The sequence below is a fragment of the Montipora capricornis genome, chromosome 9 (assembly GCF_036669925.1).
Source record: "Montipora capricornis isolate CH-2021 chromosome 9, ASM3666992v2, whole genome shotgun sequence".
Lineage (NCBI taxonomy): Eukaryota > Metazoa > Cnidaria > Anthozoa > Scleractinia > Acroporidae > Montipora > Montipora capricornis.
This window is the reverse complement of record NC_090891.1, coordinates 19,389,446-19,408,818: the sequence shown is the minus strand read 5'-3', so window position 1 is coordinate 19,408,818 and position 19,373 is coordinate 19,389,446. Positions and strand designations below refer to the sequence as shown.

Sequence of the window (19,373 nt, the reverse complement as noted above, 5' to 3'; positions counted from 1 at the left end):
AAGACAAAATGCAGCTCAGTTGACAATTATGCTGTGTTACTGCACTACCACACATATGCAATGCATGCCTATTTTTATTTCACTGCAGTGATCCAGAAACAATTTAAGAATGAAAAAGTCACTGAAAACTGATTTAGTAAATTTATGGTCAAAATAAAAGGGATAATTCCCATGATACTACCCCTTTTAGTGTCCCTCCTAAGAGTCAATGGGTTAAATTCAAATCAGTACTCAAAACACATTATTTTAGAGACGCTTTTGATTTATAACTTTTTAGAACATTGTACATACACTGTACTATACTTATATATTGTTCTTATCCATTTTAGTTTTATTGTTTTAAATGTAGTTTATTTATTATCTATTTTTCTTGTAAAGCACATTTGATTATAACATTGTATATAAATTTGCTCTATATAAATATTGTCCCTGTGATGTTATCCACATGAGAAAAGCTAATGGCTGAAACCTACAATACTCGTCACATTTGTTGGAACACCCATCCCTGTTTCCCCCTTCCTCCAATGTTGATTTCCACAACTACAATGTACTAGTAGTAGCCCGAAAAATTCTCACACAACATTGAATTGGGGGAGGGGGATGTGGTATAAGCTACGATCTTGTAACACGATGATTCTGGATTATTCGCTAAGTGTTCCAACTAAATATGTCTAGCATTGTATGAGTATTGGTGTGCGTTGGTATGAAGCCGTGCGATTCCATATATGCCGTGCAATATTCCAACAGTTCCAAACTCGTGTGATAAGTACATTTTGTCCTCTGAAGACTTTAATAGGCTCTATTCCCAGATGGACTGACATGATTATCAAGTGCAACGGTCAGCGTTGATTGACATATTTTATATACCAAGGAGTCAGAATAGCTATGCAAATATACTACAGCCCCTGAAGACGTTTCTTTACGCGATAGGACTGACTAAATCAGTTCTAGCAAAAGAACAGTTCATCGGCAATGGTTGGTGCTCCGCTTTTGAAAAACTCAGGCTGAAACCCTGAAAATATAAAGCTAATGAAAACGACACCTGTTATTAATTAATGAAAAACGACAAGTCTGTAATTTCCCTGTTAAAGTGCAAAACGAGTCCATTGTTTGTCATACTCGCCTTCTGACCATACCACTGTTTACCCACATTAATTAGGTTAATTTATGTATGCACAATGGTGAAATAACTCAATGAATGCTTTCCAAATTCTGCCCCTCTAATGCTTGTTATAAGGAAGAAATGTATAGGCTTGAAAATATGACAACGTAATTAGACTTTTGCAATCACTGGTCTGTGATGACATGGTTTCGAATTGTGAATCTCAACGGTTTACCATGGTGAACCGTCGGTGAGCTGAAAGATAAACAGTTCATTTCTTTAAACAAACAATTCACCATGGTGAACCGTGCCGCAATAGCAGGAAATGTTACGGGATTGTTTTAATTTCACATTTACAAACTAGTTTAGATTACAACCTCGAGATAGGATGGTTCTTATGCCGGGAAACTCTTTTCCCCCTTACATATCGAGCTAAAGTATCTGGTGAATCGCACGGTGAATCGTTGACAATCACTTCTCAATTGCAATTTGCATACATTAAGTCCATTTTAATTTAATTATCCTGTAGATTCTTCTTGAGTTGGTACCAGCTCCACATCGGCACTACTCGATGTAAATACACACTGAACCTGACAAGACGTCAGCGACCCAAACTCTCTTAGCTTTATTCCCTTCGCTAACCGTTGTCACGCCTTCAAATGCCAACATCAGTACCAGTGCAAGGAAGATCGCCCTTATTTCGATCGATTCTCGTCTCGATAATAATTAAAGCCCCCGATGTCATGTGCACGCTACGTTAATCAAAGTACACAGTGTCAACTACTTTACATGGAAATGCGGAAAAACAGCGTATTAAAGATGTTCCTTTACACACCACATAGTATTTATAAGTATTTCGCCTTCAAAAAACTCTCCAACACATATTCCTTGATTATCATCATGTTCAGACCGTTTATCTTAGTAACAAGCTTACTTCTTTTCTAAAGAGACTTGACTTCTGATCTACACCTCTACAGATTTGCCGATTTCCCTGAAGTAAATACAATACTCGTCACATTCGTTGGAACACCCATCCCCGTTTCCCCCTTCCCTTCCTCCAATGTTAATTTCCACAACTACTAGTAGTAGCCCGAAAAATTCTCACACAACATTGAATTGGGGGGAGGGGGATGTGGTATAAGCTACGATCTTGTAACACGATGATTCTGGATTATTCGCTAAGTGTTCCAACTAAATATGTCTAGCATTGTAGTTACCAGATAAAGGGCAGTGAGATGCTGTAACTCTGCCTGGCTTTAATTAAGGGCCACCATAACCCTTGAGATGATCACAGAAATGGTGGGTACCGCCCTTTCCTAAATACATGTACAATAGACGGAACATCAATATTAATGTTGGTAAACACAAATCTGGCTTTAAGATGTTTTGAGAATTGGCCTCTCGTGAATCTTCTATCGAAACTTCAAGGTTAGAGTGAACTGCATTATTAGTGTAAACCTAGTAAAAATGATAAAATTATTTCAAAACTATTTGTAACCATTAAAGGTAAATTAAATTACCTCATTGGGAATGTACTTTGCATTTTCTCGCAGATTTCTGCTCCTCATTAAGGCTTGACTGGAAACAACACCAATGAAAAAAAAATAACAAAGATTTCAGTGAGGTTACTTTTTGTGGAAAAACATGCCAGATTGAAAAACCACCAAATTAATCCTGATATAAATATATGGATAGAGCTTCCCCGCAAAATTAATTAATTTGATACCCTGGCCTCTTTTTGATTTGTAAGGAATGCTGTTTCTTTTGAGTCAAGTCCTAAAAACAGCCAAACTATCAGTGCCCCTTCAAGTCTCTTCATATTACCCCAAAATGATATCAAATAAAATTACACAGTAAACACTTTGGTGGCTTAAAGTGCCCATCATCTCAACACAGTTTTCCACTTTATTTATTCTCCAAAATCGTCCTAAATACATTGTGATGTTTTTAGAACCTTTGGATTGAAAATTCACTTATTTATTTGCCTTGAAAGATGTAAAAAGTGGTTATACTTTGATCCATAACCAAGCAATGAAGGAGAGTGGGTTTAATACTAAGTTTAGTTTCACAAATTAATTTGTATTGCTGTTGAATAGAAAACCTTGCTGACTGTTTTATTTGGTTATCAGTGATATTTCGAACGAAATTTCAGGGATGAAGATCATAGCCAGGAGACGAGGAAAAATCCCAGCTGGCAAGGTGATTTTTATCTCGATTGACACTACAACACTTTATCATGTCACAGCAATGTTATGGTACTAAGTGAAACATCAATTATTGCTGAAGAAGATAGTCATTTTTGTGACGTAGCAAGTTACCATGGAAACAGGAAAGCTTGCAAAAACACCCCATATTTTGGCTTTAGTTGTTCATATCTGAAAAACAAAGTCAGTAACCCCAATTTTTATTGCTCACAAGTGATCAGCAGGCCAAGATGAAACTCTCTGCAGAGTTTAAAAAAATTCTGTGGAGCGGATTCAGAGCTACCTTAACTTTTCAATTATTTAAGGTGGCTCAGAACCTACTCCAAGCATTTTTTTAAACTTTGCAGAAAGTTTCATTCTGGCATGCTGATTACATTTCAGAAATAAAAAATGGGGTCACCAAGTTGGGTTTTGAGATATGAGCAGCTAAAGCCAAAAATGGGGTGTTTTGCAGGGCTTTCCTGTTACCACGGTAACTTTTTAAGTCACAAAAATGACTGAATCTTCTTCAGTAATAATTGGGGAGAGTAGAAAACAGTGACCCCTAGTCCATGGACTACCCCGACAGACTACCCATGCCAAACGGACTACCCTAAAATAGACTAATTTTACCAAATACTAATTTGATTGAGTACTACTGAAAGAACTGAATTGATTATGCACTTACATTGCATGTACAATCTACCTTATTTCTTTTTGTCTGCACGGCCACATACGTACGACTTAATTCAGGAATTGCACCGGTTTCACTTCACTTACATGAAGTATTGAAAGAACATTGGAGAAACACCAAAACTGCGGCCAAAGGTTCTAGAATTTATTGCTAATCACGCCTGGTCCAAAAATCACGCCATTGATTTTGAAAACGCGTCAATTATTGACAAAGGCACTTTTAGAACCAGAAAAACATTAGAAGCATGGCATACCAGAGTGACACCTAACGCAGATAACAATTCTTGCCGGTTACTTGGGCAATACAACATTCTTTTTAACACACATTCATAACCATTTACATTTTTATTTCGCAGTTCACGCATTTTTATTCAAATTTTCTCATTTCTTTCTTATCATCATTTTACTCGTCGAAGACTGCAGTTCAGGCAGTCGAAAGCCTGTAATTTCTAATCATTTTATCCAGAGATCGTTTTTTTAAATTTCAACAACAATAAAAGCTAACGTTTTAATTAAAATGGGTGCTTAGACTTAAATGCTGTTGAACAAAGCTCTTTAAAATGGATGTTCACTCTTAGCACTAATTGTGACGCTGCTTACGACCAATAGTACTCACTTGAAATAGTATTTTTGAGGTAGTATTCAATCGACTGTTCGAAAGACTGATGAACAAATGCCTCACTTTGTTCATTGAAAAGAATCAAATCCTTTTGCAATCTAAATATGGTTTCCAAAAAAATCATTCTACCCAACATGCAATTTTAGATATTGTTAATACAATTCAAAGTAACATGGACACAGGATTGTTTTCTTGTGGTGTTTTTATTGACTTGAAAAAAGCCTTCAACACCGTTGACCATTCCATATTATTGTGTAAACTACATCACTACGATGTACGTGGAATTATCAACGATTGGTTTTCTTCATATCTATCTGATAGGATCCAAACTACTCTAATTGGATCCAGCATCTCTAGTAAAAGGAAAATAAGATATGGCGTTCCTCAAGGCTCTATTTTAGGTCCATTGCTCTTTTTAATCTATATCAATGACATCTACCTTGCTTCCCATAAGCTCAGCTTTTACTTATTTGCTGATGATACCAATCTCCTTTATGCTGACAAAAATTTGAAATCCCTTGAGGCAGTTGTTAATGATGAGTTAATGAAAGTTTGCGAGAGGTTAAATGCAAACAAATTATCGCTAAACACTAGCAAGTCCAACTTTGTTATTTTCCAACCCTATCAACATAAAGCTTACTATGACGTGAACTTAAAGTGCCCCTGTGATCAAAAAAACCACTTCCTTTTTTCCTTCAGATTTTGAAAGTATATTTGCTTAACACCTGACTGGCAAAATTTTGAGCTTTGATTTTTATCGAAAGGCCGTTTACTTTGAGTGTAAGTTTTGGATTTCACGGTCCGCCATTACTCACGTTCAAAACTGACCGATTGGACCTCAATACGGTTGGATCCAGGGAAAAGTGACGTCAGAGGCTCACTAGCTTAAAATTTCAGCGTGTGAACGCAGCTTATTATATATGCAAAGCGTGAGTTTAAAAGTCTGAAAGCCCAAAACCCCGTGCTGCATATTAATTCTGCGGCATACACACATATTGCATTCTTAAACTAGTGAGCCTTTGACGTTATTTTCTCCTCGATCCAGCTCTCTCAAGAACATAATGTTAGTAATGGCGGACCATTAAATAGGAAAATTACAGTCAAAATAAAGAGGTGTCTTTTTGAAATCAAGGCTTAAAACGTGGGTCACTTAGTGTTTTGTTAACATAGTTTTGAAATCCAAAGAAAAATCTGAATTGATTTTTTGGTCACAGGGGCACTTTAAAGATCTACGATAATAGCTTACAGAAATCTATACCTCTTGAACGTAAAAACTATGTGAAATATTTAGGTGTTCTCATAGATAGTAACCTCTTGTGGAGATATCACATAGATCACATTTCATCCAAAATAAGCAAAGGTGTTGGTATTATTGAGAGGCTCAGGCATTTTGTACCTACAAATACTCTTATAAGGATTTATCGATCGTTAATTGAGCCATACATTTCTTATGGTCTGGGGCCAAGCTGCTAATTGTTATCTGATCAAAGTACTGTACTTATTCTGCAAAAAAGAGCTCTCCGTTTAATATACTTCTCTGACTGCAGAGCTCATGCAATTCCTCTGTTTCTAAGCTCCAGCATATTACCTTTGCATTTACTTTTCTTTAAGTATATCTTAGCTATCCTCATGCATGATGTTGCTAACCATTGCGCTCCCTCCAAAATTACTGATCTTTTCATTCGTTCTGACTTTATACACTCTCATTATACCAGATTTTCAGCTGTTGGTAATTTTCACGTCCAAGGATCTAGAACTATTCAACAGTTATTATAATATCCTTTTCAAGAACTGGGACAAGAATTTGGAACAAAATTCCTCCTAAGCTACGCAAGTTGAGTAAGGCACTTTTTAAGCAAAAATTGCGCAAATTACTCTTAAAGGTTTTAGAGATTGAGGAGGTCTATATATGTTGATGGTAGGGCGATTACTTCCTCTCGTCTTTCTTCTTTACTGATCTAGCTTACTTATTTGTTTATTATCACTGTTTATTGTTGCTCTCACTGTCACAACTATATTGTCAATAATTTCAATTAATTAAAATAATTAATTAATTTTAATTCAATTTTAATAAGTCTTGGTAAATGATTGTCAAAATCAAAATTGATCGTTAATTGTTACCCACCTCGAATAGCTATGCTAACTGTGGGTAACAAGAATTGTAAAGTGAGTGTTGTTTATCTATTAATAAATTGGTAAAATTGGTACCCGGTAGTCCGTTTGGGTAGTCCGTCGGGGTAGTCCATGGACTAGGGGTCAGTGTTTTCAACTCTCCCCAATAATAATGGGTGTTTGATATGGTACCATAACATTGCTGTTAAGTGATTAAATGTTGTAGTGTCAATCCTTCTAATAAGAACGTTTGAGCCACCTTAAATTACCTTCCGATCCCTTTGCACTCACACAATACATGACTTAAGACTTAATTTCTTAGTCTAATTTGAGGAAGCCCATAGCTCCATAAGCTCTTATAGTTTCTTTATGGGCTTCCTCGCCTTTTTTACAATTTTTTGTATTTTGTTATTAAATTGGATACATATATGTAATCATGGCAAATAAAAACCTTGAAACCTTGAAACCTTGTACATGAACATACACACAAAAAACACTAACCTATCCGAGACTTGCAATAAATCCAATTCCTTTTTAGATTGTAGAAGCATTGAAAGATAATGCCTGATTATTCCAACAAGAAATGTAATCATTACAATAGGTAAGATAACCCACAATCGTATCGCTGGATCCAGCAACAACTCCGCCATGATGAAGAGTTCTCAGGTCACGTGGTTAAACGGGATAAAACATGATGATTGACATGACGTACTGATCAAGTGGGTACGGGTACGAGTTCACTTACCTTCAGTGATGAAGTGTCTGATGAAGCAGGAAACGGGATCAGTTTGAGAGGGGTGCGCCATGTTTTGATAAAAATAACAAAATTCGTGGACGGACAGTGACGGCAATTTGAGAACAATACGTCATGTAGCGTTGGGGTGACTCTTATCTCTGCAAATGCGGCATTTCTCAATCTCAATTGATCATGATCCTGTTCGATCCAAGCTCAATGCCACGATGCCATCTGAAGTGGTGCCTTACTTTGTCAGTTTGTGAAGTAAATTCTGTGTATACTTAATTCGTAATGGAGGCATTGCTCTCGGGCCAGGTAAGCTCGTCTTTTTGAGCATTTGATACAGTGTACAGTACATAAAGTTGATGATTTTAGAATGTGTAACATTTTCATGTATTTGAACCATTATATTTTGGGTTGACGCAAAAAACGGGCTTGCATGCTTGAAACTGCATAACCTACGGTCATGCGAGCAAAAAAAAAACGTCCAACTTGTCTGGTTGCAAGATAAAGACGAGGCAACTTGAAAGCAAAGGAAGATTTCATAACGTTTCAATAATATTTGGGACCTGTAGATTGGGTAACCGACTTTGAGTTTCGTTTTTGATCACATGCAATTCGAAAAATGTCGTCTCCCAAACCTTATCCGCATGCCTCAGTATGGAAAACGCTTAGTCGTAGTTGTCCTTGTCCTCTAATCTTAAGGTTCCTATTATCTTCCCTTTGCGTTTAATAACACACTAACGACCACAAAATACATTTTGGAACAATACAGTACCGCTCAAAGTAAGTTACCACCTTCATTGACAAAATGGTGTTCTGGGTTATGTCACAAAAATTATGTTAAGGACCTGCCGACTAATTCAAAGGTATTTTTGCAACAGTTTACTGAATATGTGGGAAAAGCAGATCTTACCCAAGTGATATTGAAATTCAAAAAGAAATGTGGGGGGACCACTCATTTTTTGAAGATAATTAATCAGCAATATTAATTTTTGTAAAAAGCTTTAAAATACAAAGTGCAATGTATGGCTTTCTTTTCCAAATAGAATCTTACTTACCCTCTGAAAAATGCATGGTTACCAGCAGTTTGCGTTTGGGATACCAAGAGCACCTCGCTAAGTTTCTGCTGTCTCCTCATAGTTTTGGGGGAGGCCGTACAAAACTATGAGCCTGTATTAATAAGCGCCACCAATAGGAAATCCAAGTACAGTAATCTCGAGATGCCAAGAATGAATGCAACAATAACAATAGGTAGGCACAATCCTTAAGTACTTCAAAAAAATTAATGCAAAACAGGTTAAAACAGTGAAAAAGTAGGAGCCATACAGCATTGCAACGACCCCTTTGTTTTGTGCCCAGCAACAATGAGACACCTTACTTGTAATAAGCCTGAATAATGCCAGTTTTGATCCAGCCACCAATCAGGATCATTGGTAGCACAGTTTGTGATGTTTCCTTTGGTCCATGTCCCAACCATCATTGGTTGGGTCTAAGAAAGCCAAGCCAAAATGTGACAGTAAAGTGAATACAAACAGGACCCCTGTGCAACATGTTTACACTTGTAGCGAAATTCCTAGGTGTGTGTTTGGACCAGGGTAACAACGCTAGCTTAACAAATTATGGCAGATTTGAGGTGACACTATACGTGATGTACAAATGTACATAGTTGACACTGTATTTGCAACATTTTTATTCACTTGCGGCCGGAACTGTCCCATGGTGAATAGCACCATACCTGATCAGTCCCACATGAAGTGTGGACAACTGTACACTGTCCAGTTCAAGTCATTATTAATTGATTTGGTTATAAAGAATTGCTGGTTTTTCCACTCCAACGTTGATCAACAGCCATGTTTTTTTCAATGAAACAAAAGGAAGCGTTTGCATAATAATAGAGTTAAATTCCCGGAGGTTTGGTCGGGGCACCCACATGGCCGCCTTTTCTCTTGTTTTAGGGGGCACCAAAATGGCGGTCGTGACGTCATGTGAAAACCGGGAATAAGGAGTTTATGTTGGGCTTGTCAAAGAGAGGGCTTAATAACTTTTCCTTCCCTCTGAAAAGGGGGGGTTCTTACTGGACAGGGGGTCCTTACAGAGGATTTACAGTATATGCAGTACACGTGAAAAACTCATGTGGTTTCAACAGGATTTCCAACCCATGACCTCCTAGCGATACCAGCACAATGAATACTCTAATCCCCATTGAGCTGTGAAGCCACTCATAGGGAGAACCTGAATTTGTTGTTGGGTTCATGTGCTCCTGTGAAAGGACTCGACAAATGAAATAATGTACCGGTATATGTTTGAAGTGTGGGTACAGATAAAAGACAGAGGTGTCTTAAAAACATTATTGTCCAGAAACGTGCGAGGATAACTTCTCCCTTTCATTAATTTTGTAATCCGCAATTCAAATATATATATACATATGTTGCAGGTCATTTTGTTCCTTAGGTTAAACTGCAACCAAACTACATGTGTACGTCATTTTGTTTCAAACCTAGAATAGGCTAACTTTTTTCAACCTAGATCGCGTTGTTTGAACCTAGGTCAGTTTGGGGCAGGTACAAAACACAGGTCACAGGTCATTGTTTTACCAATACAGAAACAACCCCAACCGTTAACAAATGCTAACAATAGGCCTAATTAGTGTAAGCTTAAAGTTAGCTTTAATGAATGTTTAGGATACTATCTGTATTGGTAAAACAATAACCTGTGACCTGCTTTTTGTACCTCCCCCAGAATGACCTAGGTTGAGACAAGTTGACCAGCAGCTTTAAGTTGAAACAAAATTACCTTGCTTGGTTGCAAATTAAGCTAAGGAACAAAATGACCTGCTACAATACATTAATTTTACTTCATTCAAACTTTTTAATGAAAGTAAATGAATGGTAAAAATAACGAAATAATTCAAACAAAAAGGCACATTAATGATAATGATGATAATAATAATAATAATAATAATAACAATAATATAATAATAATAATAATAATGATGATGATGATGATGATGATGATGATGATTATTACTGTACCTGATATGGGATTCTTCACTGGTCCCTTCCTGTCCTGTGTCTTAAAGTAGCCCTCTTGTTCGTCGTTGAAGAAATGCCTCCGCATTTCAAAAGACTAAGGTAGCAAACAATGTGATTGAATAGATGACATTGTAAATGACCAATAATAATTATTATTATTTAGACAAAAACAAAGGTATTTCAAAAATAGGGCAATCAGAGTGCAAAATTAAAGTGTTGGTGAGATACGTGTATTCATTGTCATTTTCCCTACATCACATATGGTATGAAGTGTGACTGTAGTGCATTTCATTTCATTTAGGTATTAATTATTTTCCTCCAGTTTATACTGGAAAATTCTTAGATGAACTCCGTAATCACTTAGTAAGGCTCATGTTTCTTTTAAAATTTCATCAATTTTTGTGGTAGTGCACTATGTCACAGGGTTTGTGAGTGTAAGAGTGTAAGTCCATGGTGCCCATAAGCGCGCAGTGCGTGCATAACTCACAAACATTTAAACAGGTCTGTTGAAAGCGTGCTTGAGTTTCAACAAAAAGAGCCCCAAAATTGGCAAGAATTTGTGACGCTGATGAATAATAAAGCAGCTGCTCTTTCCAAAAGGATGGGATTACCTGGATAAATAACCTTGCCTAAGAGAGTAAATTTTTGACTTTGCAGAAACAATGGTCAACCTCAGGAGTAAGGCGATTGTGATCTTTGTGTTGAATTCGCACCTTTCTTGTCAATCTTTAAAACAGTAACCATGCAAGGTAACTTCATCACGGCGCCCGCTGAATTTGATGTCACCTTTGATTTTGCGATTTACTCAACCAAAAGTACAATAGAAAAATTGAACATAGCAATAATCTCCCAAAACGTTTTTCGCTGATGGTAACTTTTAATATTCTTTCTTTATTGTTTTCATGTTGCAAAGTTTGTTGCTGATGGCTATTACACTATTTTATTATCGATTGACACTTCCTGAAAACTTCCTTCTGCTCTTCCTAAAAACTGTGTATCAATATTCATTTACTTTTTCATCCATATTTGCTTTGCATAAAGCAGGCTAACAAAATCTCTCTTAGTTCACATTTTTGAGCGTTAAAATAGAATTTTCAGTCCCATCTTTCTGACCACAAGCCGTATAATTATTTTGAGGTCACCCATCCGAATACTAACCCAGCCCGACAGGGCTAAATTTCTGTGAACTTTTGTCTTAGAAAGCTGTCAGACGCTCAGAGTGCAAGCTTAAATTTGTGGTGTAAAGGAAGTTGTAAGGAAACTTGAAAATGATCAACATGTCAGCCCCAAAGCCAATGTTTCTCGATTCCCTTTTATCTTCTTCAATCTTTCTGGGTTTAGTATTTTACTAGTAACCAGTCATGTCTTCTCAGGGGGCTATTTACTTAAGAAACCAACGTTAACCATGGCACTACAATGATATCCGGTGTGACAGTACCTAAACAATATCGTGTACTATTAGAGCTACATATTATGCAACTTTAGACAACTTGAATCTCCTGGAAGACAAAATGCAGCTCAGTTGACAATTATGCTGTGTTACTGCACTACCACACATATGCAATGCATGCCTATTTTTATTTCACTGCAGTGATCCAGAAACAATTTAAGAATGAAAAAGTCACTGAAAACTGATTTAGTAAATTTATGGTCAAAATAAAAGGGATAATTCCCATGATACTACCCCTTTTAGTGTCCCTCCTAAGAGTCAATGGGTTAAATTCAAATCAGTACTCAAAACACATTATTTTAGAGACGCTTTTGATTTATAACTTTTTAGAACATTGTACATACACTGTACTATACTTATATATTGTTCTTATCCATTTTAGTTTTATTGTTTTAAATGTAGTTTATTTATTATCTATTTTTCTTGTAAAGCACATTTGATTATAACATTGTATATAAATTGCTCTATATAAATATTGTCCCTGTGATGTTATCCACATGAGAAAAGCTAATGGCTGAAACCTACAATACTCGTCACATTTGTTGGAACACCCATCCCTGTTTCCCCCTTCCTCCAATGTTGATTTCCACAACTACAATGTACTAGTAGTAGCCCGAAAAATTCTCACACAACATTGAATTGGGGGGAGGGGGATGTGGTATAAGCTACGATCTTGTAACACGATGATTCTGGATTATTCGCTAAGTGTTCCAACTAAAATATGTCTAGCATTGTATGAGTATTGGTGTGCGTTGGTATGAAGCCGTGCGATTCCATATATGCCGTGCAATATTCCAACAGTTCCAAACTCGTGTGATAAGTACATTTTGTCCTCTGAAGACTTTAATAGGCTCTATTCCCAGATGGACTGACATGATTATCAAGTGCAACGGTCAGCGTTGATTGGTACCAAGGAGTCAGAATAGCTATGCAAATATACTACAGCCCCTGAAGACGTTTCTTTACGCGATAGGACTGACTAAATCAGTTCTAGCAAAAGAACAGTTCATCGGCAATGGTTGGTGCTCCGCTTTTGAAAAACTCAGGCTGAAACCCTGAAAATATAAAGCTAATGAAAACGACACCTGTTATTAATTAATGAAAAACGACAAGTCTGTAATTTCCCTGTTAAAGTGCAAAACGAGTCCATTGTTTGTCATACTCGCCTTCTGACCATACCACTGTTTACCCACATTAATTAGGTTAATTTATGTATGCACAATGGTGAAATAACTCAATGAATGCTTTCCAAATTCTGCCCCTCTAATGCTTGTTATAAGGAAGAAATGTATAGGCTTGAAAATATGACAACGTAATTAGACTTTTGCAATCACTGGTCTGTGATGACATGGTTTCGAATTGTGAATCTCAACGGTTTACCATGGTGAACCGTCGGTGAGCTGAAAGATAAACAGTTCATTTCTTTAAACAAACAATTCACCATGGTGAACCGTGCCGCAATAGCAGGAAATGTTACGGGATTGTTTTAATTTCACATTTACAAACTAGTTTAGATTACAACCTCGAGATAGGGTGGTTCTTATGCCGGGAAACTCTTTTCCCCTTACATATCGAGCTAAAGTATCTGGTGAATCGCACGGTGAATCGTTGACAATCACTTCTCAATTGCAATTTGCATACATTAAGTCCATTTTAATTTAATTATCCTGTAGATTCTTCTTGAGTTGGTACCAGCTCCACATCGGCACTACTCGATGTAAATACACACTGAACCTGACAAGACGTCAGCGACCCAAACTCTCTTAGCTTTATTCCCTTCGCTAACCGTTGTCACGCCTTCAAATGCCAACATCAGTACCAGTGCAAGGAAGATCGCCCTTATTTCGATCGATTCTCGTCTCGATAATAATTAAAGCCCCCGATGTCATGTGCACGCTACGTTAATCAAAGTACACAGTGTCAACTACTTTACATGGAAATGCGGAAAAACAGCGTATTAAAGATGTTCCTTTACACACCACATAGTATTTATAAGTATTTCGCCTTCAAAAAACTCTCCAACACATATTCCTTGATTATCATCATGTTCAGACCGTTTATCTTAGTAACAAGTTTACTTCTTTTCTAAAGAGACTTGACTTCTGATCTACACCTCTACAGATTTGCCGATTTCCCTGAAGTAAATACAATACTCGTCACATTCGTTGGAACACCCATCCCCGTTTCCCCTTCCCTTCCTCCAATGTTAATTTCCACAACTACTAGTAGTAGCCCGAAAAATTCTCACACAACATTGAATTGGGGGAGGGGGATGTGGTATAAGCTACGATCTTGTAACACGATGATTCTGGATTATTCGCTAAGTGTTCCAACTAAATATGTCTAGCATTGTAGTTACCAGATAAAGGGCAGTGAGATGCTGTAACTCTGCCTTTAATTAAGGGCCACCATAACCCTTGAGATGATCACAGAAATGGTGGGTACCGCCCTTTCCTAAATACATGTACAATAGACGGAACATCAATATTAATGTTGGTAAACACAAATCTGGCTTTAAGATGTTTTGAGAATTGGCCTCTCGTGAATCTTCTATCGAAACTTCAAGGTTAGAGTGAACTGCATTATTAGTGTAAACCTAGTAAAAATGATAAAATTATTTCAAAACTATTTGTAACCATTAAAGGTAAATTAAATTACCTCATTGGGAATGTACTTTGCATTTTCTCGCAGATTTCTGCTCCTCATTAAGGCTTGACTGGAAACAACACCAATGAAAAAAAAATAACAAAGATTTCACTGAGGTTACTTTTTGTGGAAAAACATGCCAGATTGAAAAACCACCAAATTAATCCTGATATAAATATATGGATAGAGCTTCCCCGCAAAATTAATTAATTTGATACCCTGGCCTCTTTTTGATTTGTAAGGAATGCTGTTTCTTTTGAGTCAAGTCCTAAAAACAGCCAAACTATCAGTGCCCCTTCAAGTCTCTTCATATTACCCCAAAATGATATCAAATAAAAATTACACAGTAAACACTTTGGTGGCTTAAAGTGCCCATCATCTCAACACAGTTTTCCACTTTATTTATTCTCCAAAATCGTCCTAAATACATTGTGATGTTTTTAGAACCTTTGGATTGAAAATTCACTTATTTATTTGCCTTGAAAGATGTAAAAAGTGGTTATACTTTGATCCATAACCAAGCAATGAAGGAGAGTGGGTTTAATACTAAGTTTAGTTTCACAAATTAATTTGTATTGCTGTTGAATAGAAAACCTTGCTGACTGTTTTATTTGGTTATCAGTGATATTTCGAACGAAATTTCAGGGATGAAGATCATAGCCAGGAGACGAGGAAAAATCCCAGCTGGCAAGGTGATTTTTATCTCGATTGACACTACAACACTTTATCATGTCACAGCAATGTTATGGTACTAAGTGAAACATCAATTATTGCTGAAGAAGATAGTCATTTTTGTGACGTAGCAAGTTACCATGGAAACAGGAAAGCTTGCAAAAACACCCCATATTTTGGCTTTAGTTGTTCATATCTGAAAAACAAAGTCAGTAACCCCAATTTTTTATTGCTCAAAAGTGATCAGCAGGCCAAGATGAAACTCTCTGCAGAGTTTAAAAAAATTCTGTGGAGCGGATTCAGAGCTACCTTAACTTTTCAATTATTTAAGGTGGCTCAGAACCTACTCCAAGCATTTTTTTAAACTTTGCAGAAAGTTTCATTCTGGCATGCTGATTACATTTCAGAAATAAAAAATGGGGTCACCAAGTTGGGTTTTGAGATATGAGCAGCTAAAGCCAAAAAATGGGGTGTTTTGCAGGGCTTTCCTGTTACCACGGTAACTTTTTAAGTCACAAAAATGACTGAATCTTCTTCAGTAATAATTGGGGGAGAGTAGAAAACAGTGACCCCTAGTCCATGGACTACCCCGACAGACTACCCATGCCAAACGGACTACCCTAAAATAGACTAATTTTACCAAATACTAATTTGATTGAGTACTACTGAAAGAACTGAATTGATTATGCACTTACATTGCATGTACAATCTACCTTATTTCTTTTTGTCTGCACGGCCACATACGTACGACTTAATTCAGGAATTGCACCGGTTTCACTTCACTTACATGAAGTATTGAAAGAACATTGGAGAAACACCAAAACTGCGGCCAAAGGTTCTAGAATTTATTGCTAATCACGCCTGGTCCAAAAATCACGCCATTGATTTTGAAAACGCGTCAATTATTGACAAAGGCACTTTTAGAACCAGAAAAACATTAGAAGCATGGCATACCAGAGTGACACCTAACGCAGATAACAATTCTTGCCGGTTACTTGGGCAATACAACATTCTTTTTAACACACATTCATAACCATTTACATTTTTATTTCGCAGTTCACGCATTTTTATTCAAATTTTCTCATTTCTTTCTTATCATCATTTTACTCGTCGAAGACTGCAGTTCAGGCAGTCGAAAGCCTGTAATTTCTAATCATTTTATCCAGAGATCGTTTTTTTAAATTTCAACAACAATAAAAGCTAACGTTTTAATTAAAATGGGTGCTTAGACTTAAATGCTGTTGAACAAAGCTCTTTAAAATGGATGTTCACTCTTAGCACTAATTGTGACGCTGCTTACGACCAATAGTACTCACTTGAAATAGTATTTTTGAGGTAGTATTCAATCGACTGTTCGAAAGACTGATGAACAAATGCCTCACTTTGTTCATTGAAAAGAATCAAATCCTTTTGCAATCTAAATATGGTTTCCAAAAAAATCATTCTACCCAACATGCAATTTTAGATATTGTTAATACAATTCAAAGTAACATGGACACAGGATTGTTTTCTTGTGGTGTTTTATTGACTTGAAAAAAGCCTTCAACACCGTTGACCATTCCATATTATTGTGTAAACTACATCACTACGATGTACGTGGAATTATCAACGATTGGTTTTCTTCATATCTATCTGATAGGATCCAAACTACTCTAATTGGATCCAGCATCTCTAGTAAAAGGAAAATAAGATATGGCGTTCCTCAAGGCTCTATTTTAGGTCCATTGCTCTTTTTAATCTATATCAATGACATCTACCTTGCTTCCCATAAGCTCAGCTTTTACTTATTTGCTGATGATACCAATCTCCTTTATGCTGACAAAAATTTGAAATCCCTTGAGGCAGTTGTTAATGATGAGTTAATGAAAGTTTGCGAGAGGTTAAATGCAAACAAATTATCGCTAAACACTAGCAAGTCCAACTTTGTTATTTTCCAACCCTATCAACATAAAGCTTACTATGACGTGAACTTAAAGTGCCCCTGTGATCAAAAAAACCACTTCCTTTTTTCCTTCAGATTTTGAAAGTATATTTGCTTAACACCTGACTGGCAAAATTTTGAGCTTTGATTTTTATCGAAAGGCCGTTTACTTTGAGTGTAAGTTTTGGATTTCACGGTCCGCCATTACTCACGTTCAAAACTGACCGATTGGACCTCAATACGGTTGGATCCAGGGAAAAGTGACGTCAGAGGCTCACTAGCTTAAAATTTCAGCGTGTGAACGCAGCTTATTATATATGCAAAGCGTGAGTTTAAAAGTCTGAAAGCCCAAAACCCCGTGCTGCATATTAATTCTGCGGCATACACACATATTGCATTCTTAAACTAGTGAGCCTTTGACGTTATTTTCTCCTCGATCCAGCTCTCTCAAGAACATAATGTTAGTAATGGCGGACCATTAAATAGGAAAATTACAGTCAAAATAAAGAGGTGTCTTTTTGAAATCAAGGCTTAAAACGTGGGTCACTTAGTGTTTTGTTAACATAGTTTTGAAATCCAAAGAAAAATCTGAATTGATTTTTTGGTCACAGGGGCACTTTAAAGATCTACGATAATAGCTTACAGAAATCTATACCTCTTGAACGTAAAAACTATGTGAAATATTTAGGTGTTCTCATAGATAGTAACCTCTTGTGGAGATATCACATAGATCACATTTCATCCAAAATAAGCAAAGGTGTTGGTATTATTGAGAGGCTCAGGCATTTTGTACCTACAAATACTCTTATAAGGATTTATCGATCGTTAATTGAGCCATACATTTCTTATGGTCTGGGGCCAAGCTGCTAATTGTTATCTGATCAAAGTACTGTACTTATTCTGCAAAAAAGAGCTCTCTGTTTAATATACTTCTCTGACTGCAGAGCTCATGCAATTCCTCTGTTTCTAAGCTCCAGCATATTACCTTTGCATTTACTTTTCTTTAAGTATATCTTAGCTATCCTCATGCATGATGTTGCTAACCATTGCGCTCCCTCCAAAATTACTGATCTTTTCATTCGTTCTGACTTTATACACTCTCATTATACCAGATTTTCAGCTGTTGGTAATTTTCACGTCCAAGGATCTAGAACTAATCAACAGTTATTATGATATCCTTTTCAAGAACTGGGACAAGAATTTGGAACAAAATTCCTCCTAAGCTACGCAAGTTGAGTAAGGCACTTTTTAAGCAAAAATTGCGCAAATTACTCTTAAAGGTTTTAGAGATTGAGGAGGTCTATATATGTTGATGGTAGGGCGATTACTTCCTCTCGTCTTTCTTCTTTACTGATCTAGCTTACTTATTTGTTTATCATTACTGTTTATTGTTGCTCTCACTGTCACAACTATATTGTCAATAATTTCAATTAATTAAAATAATTAATTAATTTTAATTCAATTTTAATAAGTCTTGGTAAATGATTGTCAAAATCAAAATTTATCGTTAATTGTTACCCACCTCGAATAGCTATGCTAACTGTGGGTAACAAATATTGTACAGTTGTTGTTGTTTATCTATTAATAAATTGGTAAAATTGGTACCCGGTAGTCCGTTTGGGTAGTCCGTCGGGGTAGTCCATGGACTAGGGGTCAGTGTTTTCAACTCTCCCCAATAATAATGGGTGTTTGATATGGTACCATAACATTGCTGTTAAGTGATTAAATGTTGTAGTGTCAATCCTTCTAATAAGAACGTTTCTTTCAAGTGTTGAACCTGGTTTGAGCCACCTTAAATTACCTTCCGATCCCTTTGCACTCACACAAGACATGACTTAATGACTTAATTTCTTAGTCTAATTTGAGGAAGCCCATAGCTCCATAAGCTCTTATAGTTTCTTTATGGGCTTCCTCGCCTTTTTTACAATTTTTTGTATTTTGTTTATTAAATTGGATACATTATATGTAATCATGGCAAATAAAAACCTTGAAACCTTGAAACCTTGAAACATGAACATACACACAAAAAACACTAACCTATCCGAGACTTGCAATAAATCCAATTCCTTTTTAGATTGTAGAAGCATTGAAAGATAATGCCTGATTATTCCAACAAGAAATGTAATCATTACAATAGGTAAGATAACCCACAATCGTATCGCTGGATCCAGAAACAACTCCGCCATGATGGAGAGTTCTCAGGT

The 19,373-nt window shown here is 36.5% G+C and overlaps 2 protein-coding genes across 2 annotated transcripts in view; both read right to left on the bottom strand.

Annotated features, from left to right (window-relative positions):
• LOC138014925 (ER membrane protein complex subunit 3-like) overlaps window positions 1–7,378 on the bottom strand; it is an 18,101-nt gene extending 10,723 nt beyond the window's left edge. The window contains exons 1-2 of the mRNA XM_068861815.1: window positions 7,211–7,378; window positions 2,623–2,680 (exon numbers count right to left, since the gene is read on the bottom strand). Coding sequence (XP_068717916.1) covers window positions 2,623–2,680; window positions 7,211–7,359 — 207 coding nt within the window. The 5' untranslated portion in view covers window positions 7,360–7,378. The remainder of the gene's footprint in view (window positions 1–2,622; window positions 2,681–7,210) is intronic.
• A 1,448-nt stretch (window positions 7,379–8,826) lies between these two features.
• LOC138014924 (ER membrane protein complex subunit 3-like) lies at window positions 8,827–19,370 on the bottom strand. Its single transcript, XM_068861814.1, has 4 exons — window positions 19,207–19,370; window positions 14,589–14,646; window positions 10,481–10,574; window positions 8,827–8,937 (listed from the first exon to the last, which is right to left on the bottom strand). Exons 1-4 carry the CDS (start codon window positions 19,353–19,355, stop codon window positions 8,876–8,878), a joined length of 363 nt encoding a protein of 120 aa, XP_068717915.1. The 5' UTR covers window positions 19,356–19,370; the 3' UTR covers window positions 8,827–8,875.
• Between the last annotated feature and the right edge of the window lie 3 nt (window positions 19,371–19,373).